The sequence below is a fragment of the Seriola dumerili genome, unplaced genomic scaffold (assembly GCF_002260705.1).
Source record: "Seriola dumerili isolate Sdu_G_001 unplaced genomic scaffold, Sdu_1.0 BDQW01000321.1, whole genome shotgun sequence".
Taxonomy (NCBI): domain Eukaryota; kingdom Metazoa; phylum Chordata; class Actinopteri; order Carangiformes; family Carangidae; genus Seriola; species Seriola dumerili.
In genome coordinates, this window is record NW_019174576.1 from 3,772,050 (window position 1) to 3,785,319 (window position 13,270).

The window sequence follows — 13,270 nt, forward strand, 5'->3', positions numbered from 1 at the left end:
ATGTCATTGCAATGGTCTAACATAGTAATTCCCAACCTTTTTTTTTTTTCTGACAACCCCTTAAACCAAAGGCCTGCTCACTTGGCACCCTCCTCATAGTTTGGTCAACAGGTATTAACATATAAACATGCTTAAAAAATAAAATTTGTGTAACAGAAATGTTTTTTTTTCCTTCTACACAACCCCTCAGAAACATCACTAGCCCCCCCCCCCTTTTTTTACCCCCAAGAAAGGACACTGTTGGTTTTTATATTTACAACCCAGTGTTGAACCCTGTTGTAGGTGGCAAACATTTGAAATTACATAAGAAATGTTTTCCTGTACTGACCCATCACTGCAAATTAACCCACAGCTGTTCATTTCATTAGCAATAAAAAGCCGACATCTGCACTGTGATGGATGTGATTGTAACTGTAGCCTGGTGAAGTAATGTTTCGTTAAGACAAATTTTCTGACTAAACAAAATGAGCCAACACATTTACAATGAATGTAAGCTGTTCCTTGATATTTTGATGGCTGATTTTGGTTAATATTTTGGGAATTGTCACAAAGATGGCCATGAAATCAACCTGGAGAGACACTCACACGTTGACTCTGAAGGAGAGATTCATTCAGTGCTCTCTTATCACTTCTTGTCTGCAACGATTCACATAGCAGCCTGAACAAGCTGCAACTGATTATCAAATAGTATTGAGTCATGTTGTACAATCATGATTCAATACAGTCACTAGCAAACAGCCAAGCGCTCATTTCAAGCCCCCTACCCCCAGAGCCCAGATAAACAGTCACACAATCCTCACCAGAACAATGAGCATGAAACTGATGTGTGGAGTAAAAAAGGGCAGAGTGTTTATTGGTTCTCAGTCTTCACACCAGGCAGCACATCACTCAGCAGTGAGGTCACAGCGCTTGCCACAGTCACATCATGGGCAGACAGACAAGCACAGAGGCAGGTGAAGGGTGACGGTCAAAGATCACTTATACATCACCCTCGTCACCCTTGCTGGGTTGAACGAAGGTTGTCGTTGATGTCCTTGGTAAACAGAGAATGAAGCCTGGCCTGTATGCAGGAGGCACAGATTCACATTGGTCTCATTTCTCCACCAAAGAATAAACACATCATATACTCACACTCAAACACCTCCCTCTGGTTGAACCCTTCATCTCAACTTTTGAAACATTTTTCATGACTGTTAAAAGAATGAATTCTGACAGCAGATTCAATCAAAACAGTTAATACAGGGCAAATTGTGCATTTGTAGAAAGTATGGTCAACTTAAAGGAAACAACATGAACTCTGAACCACAGCAAAGAGAATTTTCAAGCTTGGCATCATGTTTCTTCATAATAACCAAAAATTATCTTGAATGAGTGGCTGACATTTGAATTTTCCACTCATCCCAAAATAGATGATCGTGGGATCTTTGTGTTTTGCAGTGATTGGCCTTGAAATCCAGGAAATGAGTCAACTAAAACCAAAATGAAACACGTTTCCATTACTCTGACCATACACTCTACAGAAATGATTATAAAAAGGTAATTCATGTAAACTCAGGTTACAGTAAGGAAAACCTCACAAAAAGCGCTTGACATGATCTGAGAATTTCTTGAGGGAAAATGTTCAACCCAAATTATTTCAAATAAACCCCCCCCCCCCAACCAAACGAATTCGAATTCCCCTTTCTGGTCTTTTAAAGTATAAAACTTTTAACTCAGGAATCCACATCGTTTACATCTCGTCATTTCTTTTTTCTTTCGTTGTTCTCAATCAACATAAGATGAAGCAAACAGAAAGAAAGTAAATATGACGGGGTTGTTGTCCGTCTACTTTGGGTTTGTTTACATCTCAGCCACTCTTGGCCCACAGTCTGTTTTTTCAGAGTTTCTGAGAAAGCATAAATTCCTGCTTGGCTGTACCAATTCATCAACATTTTGCAAATGCCCCCCGGTGAAGCTTGTCTGAATGTGTCAATCAGTCGGAAAGATCAACAGCATCTAAACACAGTCTCTCAACCCTAAAACTCTGTCTCACCCATTTCACCTATTTCATTCACAGCCCTCTTGTTCCCGGCCCACCGGTGGTATTAAATCAACAGTAACGATCAGCCTCCATAGTGCTTCAGCTCTGGGATTTTGTCACTTCAAACCCTCTCTGCTCCCCTCTACAGCGCCAGCCTCAGCAGACACAGATGAGTACAGTTTCCACTTCCTCTCTGCTCCTTTCTTCACACTTCCTGTATGACACAAGTTGGAGCGGAGTTCTAGCATGAGCTGGCAGAGTCAGTCACACAGATGATTAGATAGCTGCTTACCCCCACTGCTCAGCAGTGACGACAGCCCAAAGGGATTTGCCTATCTGGCTTCAATTATGTTTTTAAAAAAATAGAGTAGTATGCACAGGCACACAAATGCACACACGTACTTAGAGTAACTTGCCACATTACATATGTAAGCCTGTCTTTGGCTTCCTCATTCATTCTTCCACAGGTTCGTCTACTACCATCTCTTTTAGTTAATATACAAAGGGCTGAACATCTTCTGATGGGGACTAAAAAGACATTGTCTCTCATTGTCTCTTTGTAATGTTTGTCTGACCTTAAAAGTTGAACTGATGACTTATATATTGTGTTCAGGACAGTTTTAACACATCCGATTAGACACATTAAAGGGGATCCAGCGCTGAGGGTACAGATATGTTCAGCCCGAAACTCTGAGCTTAATATACCTCACTGATACGAGGACCGTTGTTTCTACGCAATATTTTTTCCTAAAGTAGATACTGTACATATGGAGCAGTGAGGAGATTGTGATGTTGGGCAAAAGATTGTGTAAACATACAATGTAAACAGCTGCTTTAAAAATGATTTAGAATTTGTTGAGTATTTTTGGGGCAAAAAGCACCTCATCATTGTCATCCTAATCATGTTCGATCAGTTATAATTGGTTTGTGGCACTGTCAAACATCTGTGATGCATAGTGGAAACTGTAAACCCCAAGTTTTCCTCACAGCCAGTACCTACACCTAATTCCACTGCAACTCTGCCCTTCTTATCATTTCATCAAACTGAAGAAAACAGTGACAATAACATTACTTGGCACTAATTATAACCAAGATGCTTATGCTATTTCTGAATCAGACGCAACATGGTTGGGGCCTAAAGGTGAGCTGGGTTCTGGTTAATAGAATAAAGGGGGAAAAAAAAAAAAAAAAGAAAGAAAAAGGAAAAAAATAGAAAGAAAAAAATTAAAATTCACATGTACATAAAATATTCAAAATAACTGCTCCAAAAAGGGCAAAAACCACAAAAACAAAAATGTAACATTCATATGTAACAGACAAAAAAGCCTACACTGACGTGCAATCATCTACTACATGGTAATACTGTGAACTGCACCATCCCTCCCAAAAAAATGAAAAGAAACTAACAACACGAAACAATATCAACAAACAAGACTTAAAATAGACTCTGTATGGCTCCAGGTAGCTTTGAATGTCTGCTCCAGACCAGAGGATCTAACTATGTTAAGCAACAAGAAGAAGAGGAGATAAAATCATGTATTTTTAGTTCTTGCTGCTCTCTCTTGGACTCTTTCACAGTTTCAAGTCTGTAGTGTTTAGTGTGTATAAGTCTGGTGAACCAAGCGTCACCTCTCTGAGCTGACGGCGGTGATGACAGAGAGCAGACAACACTGGAGAACAAAGAAAAGCAGGCTTGTAAAAGGAGTTGTCTACCCAACTGTGAACATGTCTTAGCTTAGATTCTGGGATTATTGTACTTATGTGGAACACAGACAAGATTCTTGTAATTTGAGCAAACATTGTCCCTCCCGTCCCCTCCCCCTCCTCACCCAATGCAGTTATACAGACACACACACATACAGAACACTTAGCGAGTATATGACAAAAAAAGGGGTGGGGGGTGGGGGGGCTAAGCTCTGTAATAAAAATTAGAACCATTCAGGAAGTGTGGGAATTGTTTCTGCTGGAATCGATTGCGAATCAGAGCCCTTAGGTTTACAACGATGCAATCAAATAGGCCTGTGTGTGTGTGTGTGGGTGAGAGTGAGAGAGAGAGAGAGAGAGAGAGAGAGAGAGAGAGAGAGTGAGTACGTGGTTTATGTAAATAATCCTGTGACTCCATGACAACTCAAGTGAATGAAAAGAGTAACAATTGAAAGTGTGAACCGAATAAGTAAAAAAAGTGTTTTTCCAAACCCTCCAAAGTCCAACGGGTTAGTCCAATGTGAGTGTGAGTGTGTTGTGACTTTGTGTCCAGCCGAATAAAAGGTGAGAATCTTGCATTCGAGCATAGTGGGGACACGGCTAAAAATACCTAAACCCCCTTAAGAAAACCAAAGGGGAGGATTATTTCTGTCCATCCGAGGACAGTCTGTTTGTGAGAGAGGAGAGGAGAAGTCGAATGGCTCCACTGAAGTGCTGAACACTTGCAGTAAAAACAAAAGACACTGAGAGCAAATGGGAGACAAGAGCAGTGGTCCAGGTCCTTGTTCAGTAGTAAATACATCCAAAACAGTCACTTCCATCCACACCCACACACTCACATTCGCTCACACATATACAAGCACACGCACACGCACACAGGGTACTCTGGTTAAGGCAGTGGTGGCAGGTGAGGCTGCAGTGAGGCCGGGGCTAGAATCGGAGAATTGGCGGGCAGGGCTCATGGCAGTGAAAGCTCCCACTACTGAGTCAATACTCCTCCTCATCCTCCTCGTCTGTTTCCTCATCCCTCTCTCCTTTGCTCATTCGCACTCCCCGTCATCGGTCACTCAAACGACATCAGATTGGCTGGCACCTGGGAAAAGAGTGAGATTTGTAAAACAGCAAATATTCAGCAGTGTGTGTGTGTGTGAGTGTATGTGTGTATGTGCTTCATACCTGTTGCCTATTGCTCTGACAGGCAGCACTCAGGTGTTTGAACCAGAGCAATGCGTTCATTCTGTTCCCTGCTTGGTACTTGTAGGTGTTACCTAGGCAACAGAGACAAACAGCGTGAGTTGCCAAGTCTCTCGTTTCCACCTGCTTTCTCAACACTGGAAAGATGGCTAAAGCCTCACTTGACTTTGGCCCGCCCAGTAAAATAAAAACAAAGTTGCAGTGGAAAAGTTCAGGATAAAGTCAGTTGGACTGTGTGTGTGTGTGTGTGTGTGTGTGTGTGTGTGTGTGTGTGTGTGTGTGTGTGTGTGTGTGTATAAACGGATATGAACATGCCAGATGCCAAATGTGACTAACACGCAATGGCATACTTAAATCGAGAGTAAGACTTGCTGTGGGTGAGGTGGATACAATCTAAATGTGTGTGTATGTGTGTGTGGATGATGTCACCACTCAAACCAAACTCCACTGACCTATTTCACCTTTTTACTGCATCCGTTTTCAGAGGCATGATTTCTTGCTCTTATTAGTCATTTCTAATGTTTTGTCCTTTTGTGTGTGTGTGTGTGTGTGTGTGTGTGTGTCATTCTCACCATGCTCTGAGTCAGTCAGCAAGAAGACATCAGGATGCTCTGGATCGTCAGCCATCATGGCCATTAGACCCACCACACACACAGTCTTACTGGACGTTGACTTGAACTGAACAGAGGGCAAGTGGAAACAGAATTTTTTTATTTCTCATGACAACTCTGTTGTGTCTAAATATTAACACAGGCCTTGTGTGTTTGTATATGTGTGTGTGTTTGGATATTGCCTGTGAGCCTGCATGTGTACTCCACAAGGTTCTCATTAGTCTATGAGTGACACGCAGGACTGCAGTGATGTCATTGGTCTCATTACTCAATGAGTGCTACCATCTGTCTATCCCCTGCTGCACTGGATTCAGTCGAGTCCCCAACACACCCACACGCACGCGCGCACATACTTGTCTTACGTTAGTTGTGAGGACACTCACTGACATAATGCATTCTCTAGGCCCTCACCCTAACCTTAACAATCAAACAAATTAAACCCTAACCCTAGCCACAAATCCAAGTCCTAACCCTCAAACGGCCCTGTAAAGTTGTGACTGGCCAAAATGTCCTCATAACGATGGATTCAAACCATAATTTGTCCACACAACAATAGACAGACGTGCACACACACACATGTTCTCCACTGAGCTCCTGTACAGTTTCAGTTCCTGTAAAACTGACACAGTCCAAATACATACACACAAACACACGTCCAGTCTGATGCAGTGAACACTTGTTTTTGAATTTATAATCACCTAAAACTTTCCTCACCTGCATTTTTGCTGTTATTGTCTTTTTTTCCAGTGCACATCAAGCACAAACACATAACGAATCATTACATGTTTTCCCCTGAATTCGTTCTATAATTAAAGTTTTTAAGAATGACTAAGTAATGGCTATCATGTGTTGTGTCCTTATAAAACTGAGTGTGTTTCAGGGTAATTTGGTACATTTATTCACTTCGATCAACAACTGCAGTTCACATGGGAGAGGTGTAAGACTTTAAGATGCCTCAGTGCTGTTCTGTGCTATCTGCCCTCACCTACCGGAATAAAGTAATCTATGTATCTGCTGCAAACATGCAAGGTGTGAATGCATCCTCACATTCTTAAAACAGAGGATGATGACGGAGTAGTGTGTGTGACTCACATGTTTTCTCTCAGTGGCCTTCAGGGACTTGGCAGGGTAGTAGTAGAGCTGGGTTCCACAAAGAGCGACCCAGTATTTGGTCCAAGATGCCACCTGGAGGCACAAAGGTGAAATCATATCCACTTGAGCCTGAGTGAGTCAATGAAGAACTACAGAATGGGACTCAAAAAAAAAGTAAAATGTTTTTGTGACTAGAGACAAGTTTAGAGAGGCAGTTGAAGTGAGGTGAATGACAGGAGGAAGACTGTGGCTTCAGGGACTGAAAGTCTTTTTTAGTCTATGCTTGGTTGAGTGACTGGGGAATAAGTGTGCAAAGTTAGCTGTTTCATAAACACTGGAAGCTTTTAAGACTAATACAAGCAAAATAAAGAGAGTTACAAGATGGAGGAAAAGACTGGAGGAAAAAGGCATTTAAGTTGACCTCCTGGTGTGGAGGGATTTCGCCTGACTGCTGGGCCACATTGGGAAAAACTTTTATATCTTGTTATATCATCAAAGATGCTCGTAAATCATCCACACTACCTATGACAGATTTAAGTTATTTTAGCTGCATAAAGGGTTCCAGATTTGTTTCCAGCCAAAACAGAATAGGATAATCTCAGCGCAAATATAAAAATGGCTTATGCGGGACAAGGAAAACAAAAGCAGTGGAAAGAAATGCAAGCACAGTCAGAGAGGCAGAGAATGACAACGAGTAAAAGGAACAGACAGAAACAGAGATGTTCTGCAGGTTAAGCAGTCTCTGTGGTCCTATCTGTGCTCTGCAGACAGCATTTATGGCCCATCTGCTCCTGTATGGTACATGCACGTATAGGTGTATGAACAGCATATGGACACATGCACATGTACTGCTGTGTATGTATATGTGTGAGTGTGTGTGTGGGTTCTCACAGTTGGTTTCTTGCCTTCCTTGAGCACAGTCTTTCGTCTCAGCACCCCCTGCACTGTGACTGCTCCGGGATACAAGTGGACTGCAAGCTCCTCCGACTCCACAGAGCTACAACAGGACAAAGACAAACATTACAAGCTATATACACAAACATACGCACGAGAAAACATGCATGCTTTCATGCATGCGCACATACCAAATGAAATCAGAGATAAACTAGTAGTAAAGGAAGATACAATCTGCAAAGCTACCTTAACCTCTGCTTCATGAATAAGAAACTTTTTTATAACTACATCTATTTCTGTCTTGTTTTGCCAGAGTTGAATTTCACAGATATAAATCTTAACACTGCTATCTGCAGAAAGCAGAGCAGAGACGGGCAAGGTGGTGTGCAGATTGTGTCTGTCTGGAGGATCAGAGCAGGAAGCCCAGTGCAGGAGCTTAGTGAAGCCCGGTGGAAAGGGAGAGAATAGAGACCATCCCTAACCGCAAGCGACGCCTAATATGCAACGTCCATGAGAATTGGCTCTAATAAGCCTGAAGAGTCTGTTCCTCTCTACTTTAGGAATGAGGATGCAACAGTTTGTTTCCAGTAACACATGGAGCTCAGTGTGACTGTGGAAACTTGTTTTTAGCTCCAAACTGTGAAATATCTTGGAGAGTCATCACAAGAAGAAGTCTTGACTTAGAGCTCTACGTGTGTGAGTGTGTGATTATGTGTGTGAGGCAGACATGCAAGAAATTCAAGACAGCAAAAGGTAGATTGGAGACTGATGATACACAGCAGAAGATGAAGAATCACAAACCCAAACAGATCCTTTGCCCTTCCTCTGATTTGTGATACACTCACTCACACACACACACAGTCACACATTTATTTCCCACCAGAAGATAAACCCAGCGCTACACACACGCTAAGCACCAGCACACAGCGGCCCCTTGCAGGGACTGAGGGGCGTGAAGTGAGGATAAGAGAGGGTTTGATTCAGGTCAGTTGGTTCCGGTCGGGATGTGTGTACCTGCTGGGCCTCAGGACTCCTCTGTAGGGGATGCGGGCCACTCGGGTCACTGGGCCCAAAGAGTGATAGAACCGAGTCCTGTTCAGAATAGGATAAGATAGGATAGGATAGGATAGGGGCACGGGACACTGTTAAGGCTGTGCGGGTGTTTTTTGTGTTGTGACTTTTTTTCCCTTTCAAACTGCATGGGGTTAGGGCTGGATGAGGAGCGGTCATTCGGTTAGAAGAGTTATTGATGGATGTGCTACTCAATTAAAAGACTGGTGTTTTGGAAAAGAAGATTAAGTTGATGTTCAGGCCAGTAGATTCTTGAACTGACACTTTTTACTTGAGAACTAGTGAGTGTGGCTCCAGACACTTGTTGGCACAGCGGGACTGCTGGTTAAGGGAATTAATGTTAAGTACTTAATACATTTCAGGCTGATGGAGAGGCAGAAGCATCTGAGAGCAGCGGTGGAGGGATGATGCATGACAGCCGAGGCTAAAAGCAAGGCTGTTCAGGGCGCATGTGTATGAGATTGGATGGCACATCATTTTGCATAGCTGTATCTTGAAGCCAGAGCTTTGGGAATTTGACAATCACATCAGGGGTGGGGGTATTTTATGATTTTGCATGAAGTGGATGTGATGAAAGAACATCAGTGACAAAGACACATTACCCATACCTCTCAAAAGCTGGCCAAGACACCTCTTCACTGAGCTCTGAGCCCTCACTGCTCCCTGTACACAGATAAAAATCAGCACAAAAAACGTCTCAGTGAAAAAACAAATTGTGCATCACGTTACTAAGTGTAAATGCTTAAGTCTTACCGAGTGAAATGCCGCTGGACAAAGTGGAGCTCTCTGCTTGTCCCCTGGTGGGACTGTGGCTCTCCATCACACTGTCGTCCAACAGATGGCGAGAACCGGCATTGGGGAACGTAGCACTTTTAAACTCTACCGTATTCATCTTGTGGATAAAACTGTGGAGACACAGAGCACAGCAGGCAGCAGGGACAGAGAGACAATAAGAGAGGTGTCAGTATTCAGTTTTGGACATTCGGTGTGTAAATTCTGTGCATCTTGTAGTATATCATCTTCATCATCTTCATCATCATCATCTATCAAAGAACTGATGCTGACTTGTAGCCCAGGCTGTGGCACTTCCTGTGTCCGTAGGGCAGCAGGTTTCTAGGGGAGGGCGGTGTGGCCGGGACTTTTGGTCCTTCATTTGCTACCGCACATTTACGGCCACAAAGAGGAGATGCTGACGCTTCCTGGCCTGCAGGTAAAAGTGGGGGGGTTATTTATATACAGTTATTCATGTACATTATATTTACAGTCCATGACGATCACAAGAGATACAAGAGGTAAAGAGATGATACACGAGTTTATTCTACATCTCACACCCACTAGAGATCTGCACAGAAACTCACCGACAAGGTCTTCTTTGGAGGCGTTTGCTCGTGGTGTGCTGGTGCCTGGCTCAATCTTCTGTGACAACCTAAATAAACAATATTGATGAATCCATCAGCTTGAATTCAACAGCGATGAGGCAGCAAGCAATAACATTAGAAACAGCATAGAAACCTTATTTTGATCTTCCTGGCAGGTTGCCCCTGTGACCAAATCAGGAACTATGAAGCAAAACTGAGTAAGTTTTATTTGTTTTCATTCTTACTTGTAATTGTCATCCTCCACAAACTTCTGCAGCTCCTCGATATACCTGACTGAGTTGAGATACTTCTGTACATGAGGCAACACTGGTATATCTGAAAGAGGGAAGGCAATGACCCACACATTAGAATGAATACTGACATATGTGTGCACACGATGCTGTGATCATGCATCATGATTACTAAAACCACAGACATATCTAGGCTATAAAGTGCATCTGGACTGAGGATGAAAAATGACTAATAGCGTGAACCCTTATTAATCATTACAGAAACTTTACTCAAGTGCAGGTCAGCTACAGAGCAGCAGCCTGAGTGTTGCTAGGTAATAGCTGCATCACATTTGCTTTATGTCAATATATGTCATTTATTTATGTTTCACAGTCTGTTCCAGTGTGCTGTAGCATTTTCAAACCAGGGACGCATGGTTTCTACTGCAGGTAAAAACTACTTCAGCGTCTACTATCCACATGATGGAGGGTCCTTAAGCTTTAGCTCTCTGAATAAGAAAGAACAACAAGACAATTGAAACCAAACAAAAACATGAAAGATAATGGCATGTGAAGGAATGGTGATGAAGAATTTGTGTATTTTTTTACAAATTAAAAACATATAAAATGTCAAAAAAAAAATGATTTTCAATCATGCTGGAAATAGATGGGAGGTAAAACTGCCTGGTCAAATCTGAGTATATTTAATTTTTTTCCAATTTGTTCAGTTGTCATAAAAACATACTGCTGTATTAATAAATAGCACAGATTCTTTCATAGCGTCTCCATGGCAACAGAAAATGAAGTATCAAGGCTACAATGCTTTTTCCGCAGCCTTTATACAGATTCACAAAGACTCCTGTTTGTTAACTTTTTTCTTTCACATGATGGACATAATCAGATCTCAGAGTAGAGTAGGAACTCTAGTCTTCTTTAGTCTTTCCATCAATGTGTGTCTGTGTGTGTGTGTGTGTGTGTGTGTGTGTGTGTGTGTGTGTGTGTGTGTGAGAGGATCTAATCTGTACCGTAAGTACAGGATCTCTGCAGGTCCGATATGATTCTGAGAATGTTGTTCATCAGGTTTGATCTCTGTTCGTTCTCCAGTATGCTGCCTGTGGAGGGGTAGGCTGAGTCTATGTAGGTCAGGTCAGACAGGTACATCCCTGAAATAAAGAAGCAGATGGAAAAAGATGCAACATGTTACGTGAAACCAGGAGATATACACAATCTTCTTCCCTCGACTGCCAAATGAGGACAGCGTCCATCTATCACATATCACACACCGGTGGGAAACATTAGGATTTTCCAGCCCGAACACAGAGCGCTCAGCTCATTAGAAAGCAAACATGTAGACGCAAACAAGGCTGGACATCGTAATAGGGCCAGATTTCCTTGGATGCATGATGCAAGTGCCCTGGAGCTGTGGATTTCTTGGTGTGAAGACCAGCTGGTAACTGCAGACGGTTTGTTTGATATTACACGGGCCAAAACATACAGGAATAAAAACCTTGCACAAACCCTCCTATTTGCATATACATTGCTCAAATTTCTAACTGACTTTTTTTTTTTTTGCCCTGATCTGCTCCCAACAGATCTAAATGAGCGCCCTGAGTGGACGACTGATCTTCTCTTCAGCCTTCAGCCTTTCGAATTCAAGGCCATCGCCAACTCTCCCCCTCATTCCCTCTCTCATTACCTCTTTTTGGCAGAGTTGGAGCAGAGCTGAGATTCTTAGTCTCTCATTACATAAATATTAACACTGAGAGACAAACCCAGGAGCAGCTTCCCAGCATTCTGAAAAGAGAGATTAACAAGCTTCAGAAGTGAACTGATGGTGCGCCTTCCTTTCCATTGCTCTCTTTCCTCCTCTTCTCTCTTGCTCAATGTATCTTTCACACGCCAGCGGTGAAATTGAGTGCAGATGTAAGAAAAGTCATCACACAGTAGACTTATGTCACCCACACCTTCGCTTTCTTGGGAAACGGTGTTGTACACTGTGCATGCAGAGTGTAAGCGCAGATGTACAAATAAGTAACGACAACAGGACTGCAAGACCAAGTCCAATAAATAGAAGGGCCAGACCTCATCTTCAGGATACCATAGACACACACACAAACACAACACCATCTGATTAGAATCAGAGAGGGACGAAGGGAGGGAGGGAGGGAGGGAGGGAGGGTGGGAGCGAGAGAGAGAGGCAGTCTAAAAGCGTTTGAAGACTCAGCTGTGAGGGGGGAAGTGAAAGATGGGGAGAAGAGGAGGAAGAGAGGGATCCTGAAGGCTTAACCGCTATAGCTGCTCCTCTGAGAGCATGTCAGGGATAACAGCAGTTAGTCATGCACAAATCCATACTGCCAGGAACACCCACAGACAGATGCGTGCTCAGAGAACCTGTGGTTAGGGTAAACAGACACTTCGTGTTTACATGTGGCAAAACTTGTATGACAAGGATCAAGTTAGAAACCTAAGGATGGTCACAATGCAGGGAGGGGAAACATCTCCTCCGTCTGCTCCTCTTAGCCAGTCACCAAAAAGAGGTGTGTCAAATATTTCAGCTCAAAAAATGTTTTGTCCATGTCTGACTATTCTAGAGACATTAAAGTAAATGACTGTGGTGATAAGGTGCAAGTAAAGACCAGACAAGCTCAGACTACACCTGGAGCCAGGATCTCTGCTGCAATAACAGCACTAATCAGCTTTATCTACCTGCCTCTGTCTCCTGCTCTCACATACCCAGCTGAAACTCAATAGGAAGCTGTTCAGAAACCTTAGCAGCATTTGAATCTGTTCTTCCCACAGCTAGAGGAAAAAGCAAAAAAAAAAAAAAAGCAAAAAAAGAGAAGGGAATCGGGGGTTTGTAATTGAGGAAGAAGGGGTCAAAGCAGTTCGAGCCTGTGCTCCAAACTCAGCAAAACCACTTCTGAATTCAAACACATTTTTTTTTTCCTTCCACTCAATCTACTTCTCCTGCCTAAGAATCACGAAGGCCATTGTCCAGGATGGGAAACTTAATGAGCTCTGTTATTCTCTTTTTCTCTCTTTTTTTTTTCCATCAGAGTGACATCAGAGGTAGGCTGGGCCACTCCAAAAAAATAG

The 13,270-nt window shown here is 42.8% G+C and overlaps 1 protein-coding gene across 3 annotated transcripts in view; it reads right to left on the reverse strand.

Annotated features, from left to right (window-relative positions):
* Nucleotides 1-3,926: 3,926 nt before the first annotated feature.
* The window catches only part of ralgps2 (Ral GEF with PH domain and SH3 binding motif 2), a 65,824-nt gene continuing 56,480 nt past the window's right edge, over nt 3,927-13,270 (reverse strand). For 2 of the 3 annotated variants that reach the window (XM_022759220.1, XM_022759218.1), the window contains 12 exons: nt 11,200-11,337; nt 10,190-10,280; nt 9,945-10,012; nt 9,652-9,790; nt 9,340-9,491; nt 9,195-9,249; nt 8,530-8,607; nt 7,513-7,618; nt 6,622-6,714; nt 5,491-5,596; nt 4,901-4,992; nt 3,927-4,817 (listed from right to left, as the gene is read on the reverse strand). In XM_022759220.1, the coding sequence (XP_022614941.1) occupies nt 4,788-4,817; nt 4,901-4,992; nt 5,491-5,596; nt 6,622-6,714; nt 7,513-7,618; nt 8,530-8,607; nt 9,195-9,249; nt 9,340-9,491; nt 9,652-9,790; nt 9,945-10,012; nt 10,190-10,280; nt 11,200-11,337 (1,148 nt within the window). In that variant the 3' untranslated portion in view covers nt 3,927-4,787. The remainder of the gene's footprint in view (nt 4,818-4,900; nt 4,993-5,490; nt 5,597-6,621; nt 6,715-7,512; nt 7,619-8,529; nt 8,608-9,194; nt 9,250-9,339; nt 9,492-9,651; nt 9,791-9,944; nt 10,013-10,189; nt 10,281-11,199; nt 11,338-13,270) is intronic. The other variant, XM_022759219.1, reaches the window with a different exon arrangement.